The sequence below is a fragment of the Labeo rohita genome, unplaced genomic scaffold (genome assembly GCF_022985175.1).
Source record: "Labeo rohita strain BAU-BD-2019 unplaced genomic scaffold, IGBB_LRoh.1.0 scaffold_1022, whole genome shotgun sequence".
Classification (NCBI taxonomy): Eukaryota; Metazoa; Chordata; class Actinopteri; order Cypriniformes; family Cyprinidae; genus Labeo; species Labeo rohita.
The window spans coordinates 17640-27990 of NW_026127145.1; the positions used below are offsets into that span (position 1 = coordinate 17640).

The 10351-nt window shown below is 38.1% G+C and overlaps 1 protein-coding gene across 1 annotated transcript; it reads right to left on the bottom strand.

Moving 5' to 3' along the window:
* Positions 1-3729: 3729 nt before the first annotated feature.
* Positions 3730-4767, bottom strand: LOC127157253 (uncharacterized). Its single transcript, XM_051100508.1, has 2 exons — positions 4558-4767; positions 3730-4401 (listed from the first exon to the last, which is right to left on the bottom strand). The coding sequence occupies exons 1-2, from the start codon at positions 4765-4767 to the stop codon at positions 3730-3732; spliced, it is 882 nt and encodes a 293-aa protein (XP_050956465.1).
* Positions 4768-10351: the final 5584 nt, after the last annotated feature.

The following is a 10351-nucleotide window of genomic DNA, read 5'->3' on the forward strand; positions in this document are numbered from 1 at the left end:
CATTCCTTCGGTTTCTCACTATGGGATATAGACAACTCCCGTATTGTCCGTAACAGATATGCTGTTCAAAGCAGGCATGTCAAGCAACTCAGTGATGTGTGATAACATAAGAACATAAACCCCCCATTATTCACAGAATATAATGGAGACATATGAAAAACAAAACATCTGTAGTTTTTTTGCACAAATGTCTCAAATTGAAACGCCCTTAAACCATGCCCACGAGGAGGCCAACCCTCGGGTGCTATGAGCCCTTCTGGAGGACTAAGGCCCATGCTGTTATAACCCACTACAATAGCTTCTACTTTCCAGTGGGACAGGCGCTGGCAAGCAATAGGTTTACCCCTGTGAGAATCAGCCCATGAGACAAATAACTGATTACTCTGCCGCAGCACTTTCGTTCTGTTTACATAGCAAAGCAAGGCATGGACAGGGCACAAACAGTGAAGCCACTCTTCTTCTGGTGACGAAAAGGGTGGCGGATGAAAAGCCAATAAATCCACTTGATTATAGGCTAGAGCTGACTCGCTCACCTTAGGCACAAACGCTGGATTGGTTTTGAGAGACACTCTCAAGTAATCCATAGTGAACTGCATACAGGAGTTCTGAACCGACAAAGCATGAAGTCCACTAACCCATTTTGCAGTTGTAAGAGCCAGTAATAATGCGGTCTTTAGTGAAAGGAGCTTCAGATCACTGCTGTCTATAGGCTCAAAAGGTGTACGAAATAAGGACCACGGACAGGTCCCACGGCGGAATCAGTGGCTTTGACACCCTGTTCAAACCCCGTGCACCTCTCATAAACCTGAATACAAGCGGGTGACGTCCCATAGTGTTATTGTCAATCCCCACATGACACGCAGAAATCGCTGCGAGATACACCTTAACGGTGGAAAAAATTCTGCCTTTATTCAAAAGTTTCTGCAGAAAACATAACACATCTGCAACCAAACAGAGAAAAGGGCTATTATTATTCCATTTATTATATATGATATTCCTCTGGGACTGTTGCGAATGAGAGAGTTTCAGAATTGGACAGCAGCACTACACTTATGTCCAAAACGCCACCTCAACCGCAAAGTGATGGTGTCAGCACTTTGCATGCGCGCTCTCCGTTACTGGAAAAAACGCTTGTCTCTGCATTTTTTTCTGCATGGATTTCTGGTTTTATGTTTCCCTATTCTATGCAGTGCTTGATATTAATAGATCCTCTTTCCTCTTTCCATATCTTCTTCTTTCCACAAAAAAAAACTTTTTAAATTCAGTTCAATTCAATTCATTTCAAATTTATTTGTATAGGCTTTTCACGATACATATTGTTGCAAAGCAACTTTACAGCAAATTAAAGTTTTTACAATATATTTAGTAGTAGCTTACTAGTGTTGACTATGTCAAGTTGATGTACATATGGCAGAGATGTAAGGTAAAGATCAGTTACCCAGACTTGACTTAACACCTTTTGACTGTAGTGGAAGTAACGGTACATCCATCTAGTTGTAGACTGTAAGCTAAGCGATTTTGTGTGTTGTTTTTTGGTCCAATAAGTAATATCTGTCTTATCTGAATTTAATAGGAGAAAATGATTGGTTATCCAATCTTTTACATTTTTAACACGCTCTGTTAACTTCGATAATATAGAAGTTTCATCTGGTCTTGTTGAGCTATATAGTTGAGTATCATCAGCATAACAATGGAAATGAATCCCGTATTTTCTAATAATATTACCAAGGGGCAGCATGTATATTGAAAATAATAGAGGACCTAGGACAGATCTTTGTGGCACTCCATACTTTACTGGTGATAACTGAGATGACTCCCCATTTAAATAAACAAAGTGGTAGCGATCGGACAGGTAGAATCTAAACCATCTTAAAGCCTGCCCTTGGATACCCACATAATTTTGTAGTCGATCTATTAGTATGTCATGATCTATAGTGTCGAACGCAGCACTAAGATCAAGTAAAACTAGCAATGAGATGCAGCCTTGGTCTGACGCAAGAAGCAAGTCAGAGATTTTAACAAGTGCAGTTTCTGTGCTGTGATGGGGCCTGAAACCTGACTGAAATTCTTCATAGATATCATTTTTTTTTGCAAGAATGAGCACGGTTGAGCAGATACAACTTTCTCTAAAATCGGTCCTGGTCCTTGGTTTAACTCAAAAGAATTCTGCAATAGACAGCATCTTTTATACATTTGCATTGAAACATTTTAATGTAACAGACATAACTTGTGGACCTCGTCCTATCAGACTGGAATAGTGCAGATGCAAGTTTGATAAAGGTTACAAATAAAAGCATTATATTCATATTATCTAGTATTAGGAGTGAGAGATGTTTATTAATGTTTTTTCATCTTAAATTTATTTAATCTTTATGTTATGACATGGATTTGTCTGTATACTCAGAAAATTTTCCAGGCCAAAATCTGAGTCTGTGTCAAGTCTGAATACAAGTCCACATGAGTTTAAGTCAGGGATTAAGGGATTCACCTCAGTTGTGGTATTGAGGGTGGAGAGAGCACTGGTACAAGCCCGACTACCTAACCATTAGGCCACGGCTAATGTGTTTTAACCTGTTATTTAATCCTGTTAATTAAAGTTTTTTTTCTCAATTGCTTAAACACATTTCTTGAAATTATGCCTCTTTTTTGCGAAACTCTAAACACAAATCCATAACTTCAACTCAATTCCCAGAACTTACTATATTCAGGTCAAAATGAAGCTTTCCACTCAAAACAACTCAATCTTGCTGGAAAAAACAAACTTTTCTCTCAGACATGACTCACAAACCCTCAAAAACACACACACTACAACACAGTTTTACACACTGATGAGATCAGTTCAAAACAATACTACGAAAACTGGTAATAAGTGTTGCTTGGGAAAAAAAAAAAAATTCACATGATAAAGACAACAAATGTATGCATTCGCAAATTTATTGTACTGTAGAGAACAGCACAAAACATCAATAAATAAATAAATAAATAAATTCTGCCCCAGCATGCTGTCTTTGGTCTGGGACAGGGATATTGAAAATTGAAAAAGACCAGATAGGATTCACAGTTACACTTTTACTAGTGGCCTGACAAAAAATATCACGATAAAAAAATAAATAAATAAATGAAAATACATTACAAAGTCACTGTGAAATATAAAATTGTAAATTAGAAAGTCCACTGTCAGAATTTGAAACACTTATGTTGTCATCTGTCTATATATGCTTTCCAATCGAAGGTTCATGAGATGTTGAGATGTACCTTTGAGCTGTTTCAGAGAACTGCTTTATCATTGATTGATCTGTAGTCTCTACATTAGTGAAAGTCAATATTCACTTGAACAATTCGTGGCAAATTTACAGTATTTCTGAATTGCTAAAACACATTTTTTGAATGTTTCTCTCACTTTCTCAAAACCTTAAACACAAATCACCAAACTTAAGCTACACTGTCAAAACCTTTGACTTGTCTTGCTATATCAAACAATTGATTCAGAACTATGTTATCTTTACCCAAAACCAAACACTGTTTTCAGATAACACACACATCCAGCTAATGCATAAACACTACACAGCAGTCATTACACACTACAGAGATAAATGCAAAAGACTGCACTCAGGGCAGAGCAGGGGAAAAAATGTATTTATTATGAAGTTTTTGCACAATCCTGCACACATATAAATGTAGTCACAAACAAAAAAATGCAGCAGATCGATAGCAAGCAATGTCTTGGAATCATTCTGCCTCAGCATCATGCCTCTGGGCATGGTCAGGCCACAGGACCTCATCAACGTCACAGGCAATCCTGTCCCTTGCTAAACAACGGGGAAAGAATCCTTTAGCATGCCGAATCCAACCTTGAATCGCTTCCACTCCAATGTCGTCACATGCTGCATCCATTGACTGAATGAGATTTTCCTGTGCATAAGGATTTCTGTCATAGACCTTCCACCTCCATGCAGAAAAAAATTCTTCAATGGGATTAAGGAAGGGCGAGTATGGTGGGAGGCACACATTTATAAAACGTGGGTTATTTTCAAACCACTCACGGATTCTAGGACCACGGTGAAAGTTCACATTGTCCCAGATTACCACATACATGGGATGCTCTGCCTGCTCATCACCTCTCTCTTCACGTCTCAGTAATGCTTCCTGTAGAGCATACAGAAACGTTATAAGATGGGCAGTGTTGTAAGGCCCTAAAGTCACATGGCGGTGAATAACCCCGTAGCTGCTGATGGCAGCACATATGGTCACGTTGCCACCACGCTGCCTTGGCAACTCTACAATGGCACGTTGACCAATAATGTTGCGGCCTCTCCTTCTCCTCTTGGTGAGATTGAAGCCAGCTTCATCCAAGAAGATGCACTCATGAGGCCTCTCCATGGAATCCAGTTGGAACATTCTCTATAGAAAAGAACAAAAATTTATTTTTGAAGTAACGTAAATTACATAGCATTCCAGGCTTCATGCCTCTATATACATGTGCTGCATTACATTCAACACAGTAAAGATGTACAGTAACTCAATAGTGCTGTCTAATCTCTGGACATGATTACTTACTTGTACATATTGATATCGTAGCTCTTTTACCCTTTCAGAATTTCTCTCAAATGGTACTCTGTAGGCTTGTTTGAGACTTATCAGGTTGCGTTTCAGGACATGGTCAATTGTGGAGAGACTCACACTGTTGATTCCTTCAAAGTTCACGTTGTCTTCCTCAACTCGCTGTTGTATTTCACACAGACGAATGAGATTATTTTGAAGGACCATATTGACAATAATGGTCTCCTGCTGTTGTGAGAACATAGCCCTCCTTCCACCGGCATGTGGAAGTCTTTCAATTCTAGCAAATAAAACCTCTTGTTAGAATTGTACAGACAGGCCTAATGCATTGAAATGTCACCAAATATGTACAATACATAAAACATGTACAACATACACAGAGAACCTGCTTATATTTGGTTGAACACGTAGTCCTGCTTCCCTCATACTCATTCCATGAACCAGAACATGGTGTATGATTGTTGCTCTAATTTCATTGGAAATGATGGCTGTTCTTCCTTCTCCTCCTCTGTCTCCTCCTCCTCCTCCTCCTCCTCCTCTGTCTCTTCCTCCTCTGTTTCCTCTGTCTCTTCCTCCTCTGTCTCCTCTGTCTCTTCCTCCTCCTCCTCCTCCTCTGTCTCTTCCTCCTCCTCCTCCTCCTCTGTCTCTTCCTCCTCTGTTTCCTCCTCTGTCTCTTCCTCCTACTCCTCCTCGTCCTCGTCCACTTCCACTTCCACTTCCTCCTTCTCTCCTGCCCTCCATTGTGAAAATCACACATGCCATTTGGATTTGACATGGCTTTATATCCTGATTATTGATTAGGTGCAACACATTACTGATTTGAAACAGGTGTGTTAAATTTTGAGTGCTTGTGTGTTACCGATGACAACAGTGTGTTGCTTGTGTTTCACTTTTGGGGCTGTGTTGTGCCATTCTGAGTTGAAGTGCACCACAATGCTACATGTGCCTTGTCAATGACAATGTGTTTACAGTTTTGCACAAAACTGATTCCGATTTGCTAGTTGTGTCTAACCACATGAGAAGTGTTTAAAGTTCTGCAAACTGTGTGATTCAATCAATAAAGTGGTTTGTACACTTGCAACTTTGGTTTTGCAAATGGATTTTAGTGTTTTAGCAATTCAGAAATACTGTAACAAAAAGTCTAAAAGAAATGTGTAGAATATGCTTGACAGTTTATGACAACTATTACCATTTACTGTAAAGACATATACGATGAGCTAATGACTTGATGTTTTGAGGGGTAAGACTATAGCACAGAGAACTATGTACATGTAGCACATTTTGAGCAACATGACAATAGGAACTGATGAAACCGCAGATGAGTTGTATAATCAGTTGCATGTATGTACCAAAGCAAACGCAACTTGTTAAAACAAATTAGAAACATTTTATGATGTGCACAAGTGACTTGATGATGTGGAGGTTGAACAAGTAGTTTTGAGAATTTAATTTCTAATCTGAGAAAAGCAACAAACTGTAAGATGACTTTGGCCCTTTTATCTCCATCGAAGTTTCTGATTGTTGTGTGATAAATTTTGACTTCTAGTGTTTCCACTTGGGTAATTGTGTGCTAATTGAGCTTAAACTTTGCAGACTTGAGTGAACAATATTGAATGCTGGTGCTTTCTAAATGACCACATGGAGTAAGCACTGAGAAATGTAGGGATTTGTGTGTAGACTTTTGCGGTAACACTTCACCAAATCTGACTCATGTGTTAAAGCAGGGGAGTAGTGTTCATAGTTCAGGGAAATGGGTGTGCTTTTTGAAAAATGCCATTGTGGTTTTGACATTTTAGTTCAAAAGACTGGTTAGTGTTTTAGCAATCGAGAAAAACTGTAAAATGATTTTATTTGGTTACAAAGTACAGTTTAAACTCTAATTGCTGTCATTTCAGTTTCATCAGTCACAGGCTGGTATTGCCAATTCTGTTATCCTGCTGTTTTCCTAGTAACATCTGTGTAAATCACAAACATCCTCGTGTTGAGTGTTTCCATATCAAACAACACTAATGATAAATGAAGTTCAATAACAAAATAAATCATTGTGTACCTTTTTGCCTTTTCTGTCTCATTGTTAGTATTTTATCAAAATATGTATGTCTGTCATTTAATGTTACCAATGCTTTGTCAATGTAAGGCTTTTATATATACAAATATATATATATTTATATATATATATATATATATATGGGAATTTCGCTTACACAAAGATGTTCTGAGGGCAGAAACGTTATTAACCGTTATTAATTAATTATATAAAAAATATTAATAAATCAACATAACTCTAACGTTTACTGAGATAATTAGCCGGCAAAGACGCACAGAACAAGTAATCATCGACTACATATCATATCATATGCATTTTCATTCAACTGCTTTATCAGTCGATCGCACCAAAGCTGCTTGTGGGGTAGATTGAGTAAAACATGCTTTTCCAATGCTACCGCGCTGTCCGTGATACCGATATGAGCGACAACAGAACTCGTCAAATCTCCGTGACATTTCATTAGTCAGTTAGCGCTAGCATTAACATTAGCGCTGCTCTCGGGGCAGGAGGAAAAATAACAGTACTAAACTGAATTATGCGCTGCTCTTTGGGCAGGAGTACTCAATAGGTTAGTATTACCGTTATTTTTACTAAACCATGCGCTACTCTCAGGCAGGAGTAAAGATAACAGTACTAAACTGAATTATGCGCTGCTCTCGGGGCAGTAGTACTCAGTTGGTCTGTATTACATTCTCATTATATTTATAAAACAGTAGACAATTTCTGTATGATTGATTGATCTTTTATTTTATTCTTCAGTTACCTGGAGGAGTTGCAAAATCTGGACAGATCAAAGGAGCTAACACTGAAGATCTGATACTGCTGAGTCCAAAATGGTGCAAAAATGGAGATGTATGAAAAATGGTGTAAGTTTGGTTCCACCTGATAAAAGCACATAATAGCCAGATTCAGTCGGTAACTGTTAATCATGGGGACGCAAACGAATTTCAACATTTACAGGGCCATCCGAATCCAGAATGTTGGTGTTTTTCTCCCACCACCCTCGTAAAAATTCTCAGCCAAACTACATGCTGTTTTTTAGACACCAAGGTTGTGTGGTCGAAGAAATCGATTCAAAATGAACTACAACAAAAATATTTCATAACTTCTCCAGCACAGCAGGTAGGAGCTGTTAAGAACAAAAAGACAAGAAAAGTACTTAAACATTTTAAATTAGTCATTATTATGGCAGTAATAGGTATGAAATACAATTTTAAAATATAGGCCTACAATTACATACATAAAAATATAAACCAAGCAGCCTTGTCATTATAGTCCCTCATGTCCACTGCGTTTTCTAAATTTTGAAAATACCCAAAATATCAAAATAGCCCACATTCTGGAACAATCTACCTAACACTGTTCAGGAGGCAGACACACTCTCTCAGTTTAAATCTAGATTAAAGACCCATCTCTTTAACCCAGCCAACACAACACATTAACACGTTTCTATAATTCAAGTCCATTAAAGGATGGTTAGGCTGCATTAATTAGGTCAACCGGAACCAGGAATAATTTCCATAACACCTGATGTACTCATTGCATCGTAAGAAGAATGGCATCTACACTAATATTAGTCTGTTTCTTTCTTATTCCAAGGTCACCAGATGATGGATCAGCACCTAGAGACGACCTCTACATCCCTAAATGTCTTAAACGAGTCCTCTGCAATCTGACTTTGCTGCAACATGGAACTTTTGCATTATTGACACACTATTGTCCTATTAAAACCTGTTGCTTTGACACGACCTGTTTTGTTAAAAAGCGCTGTATAAATAAATGTGATTGATTGATTTACCTCATGTAAATAAGAGGTTGCATGCAACTTATTTATATATATCATTAAACTGCTGTAGTCTTAACTAGTGGATATCATCATTCCTAGAGGTTTTTGCGTGTTTTATTTTTTGTATTTTTTTTTTTTTATTTTAGACATGAGTCAACAAATTTGAACAGGCTCCCTTTAAACCAAGCCCAAGGTCATAGGTTGCTTTTCCAAATATCTTCTCAAAGCCAGTCTCTCAAAGTCTCCAGAAATCTTTGTAAGGTCTTTCTGCAATTGAAATGCATAAAGAATTTTGTTTCAATTTACACCGACAGTCATAATAAAAGAAAGAAAGGGGAAAAAAAATGAATTTTACCTAAAGGCTTTAGTATGGGATATTGAATCATGAACATCCTCATTTTCATATATTTTCTGGACCACTTTCTTTTGTGCAGGAAACTTCCATGCCAGGAACACTACATCACTGACCATCTCACTGCACAGCATCTGAAATATAGCAATGTAAACAAACAGAATTACTAGCAAAATCATAAGATTAAAGATAAAAATCACTTACAACTCCCTCAAAATTGACAATTTCTTAAGGACATGTAATACATCCTTAAACCCTGCCATTCCTAGAGCCTACTATACTCTGTTTGGCCTCAGCTACAACCACAATGACTGAGGGCAGATCGTAGACGTTTGAGGGAGAGCTAATGAAGTCCATAGGCTGGAATTATGCAAAAAAAAACAAAAAAAAAAAAAAACAAGATTCTCAACTAAAACTAGATGAACTTACGAAGAAAGTCCAGAGATTCCCTTTCTCCAAGTATGGACCAGTGACGACTTCTGCTTATTCCAAGAAGTTTTTCTGCAAAGAGAACAAAAACTAAATGAAAGAGTCAATGACAGGCCTATAGTCATACAGAAATACTTTGACGTGCGTAGCACATAGTACATGACAAATAACAGTAATATGAACCTATCCAGTATTCTTGCCCTGAGAGCAGCGCGTAGTTTAGTAAAAAATAATAATACGAACCTACTGAGTACTCCTGCCCCAAGAGCAGCGCATAATTCAGTTTAGTACTGTTAGCTTTACTCCTGCCCTAAGAGCAGCGCATAGTACACTAAAAATAACGGTAATACTAACCTATTGAGTACTCCTGCCCCGAGAGCAGCGCATAATTCAGTTTAGTACTGTTAGTTTTCCTCCTGCCCCGAGAGCAGCGCTGATGTTAATGCTAGCGCTAACTGACTAATGAAATGTCACGGAGATTTGAACGAGTTCTGTTGTCGCTCATATCGGTATCACGGACAGCGCGGTAGCATTGGAAAAGCATGTTTTACTCAATCTACCCCATAAGCAGCTTTGGTGCGATCGACTGATAAAGCAGTTGAATGAAAATGCATATGATATGATATGTAGTCGATGATTACTTGTTCTGTGTGTCTTTGCCGGCTAATTATCTCAGTAAACGTTAGAGTTATGTTGATTTATTAATATTTTTTATATAAAATACATGGTAAATTCACTTACCTTGAACAAATGCCTCCCACGAAGCGTTAATAACGTTTCTGTCTGAAGTATTCCCTCCACACGTCCAAATTTCCTGACCCCGCCTCTGCTTCAATTTGATTGGTTGAATCTGTCAACCAATCATTTTCCTTTCTGCCCTCAGAACAGCTTTGTGTAAGCGAAATTCCCATCTGCGCCCAATCCCCAGCCCCGAAATCTCCTCCCATCAGATATATAAAGGTTTTCTGTCAGCATTTCACTGACACTACTCAGTGACAGCAGCTAATGTAGTCATTTAATGTTTTATTTGAGCATCAGGATCCAGAATACAACATTTTGCCAGAGGAGTTTATGAAAGAAGCTTCAATCTCATGTACAGTAAGTTTGAGAACATTTTTTTATTTTATTTACTGCTGTTGATTTGACTTACTAGATCAAATGGCATATCTGATAGAAG

What these genes read in the sequence shown, in the direction of transcription:
- LOC127157253 (XM_051100508.1), bottom strand. Translation starts at nt 4,767, where the DNA reads ATGGTCCTTCAAAATAATCTCATTCGTCTGTGTGAAATACAACAGCGA. An exon ending in TACGATATCAATATGTACAA is followed by an intron (nt 4,402 to 4,557) that starts GTAAGTAATCAT and finishes TCTTTTCTATAG; the next exon opens with AGAATGTTCCAACTGGATTC.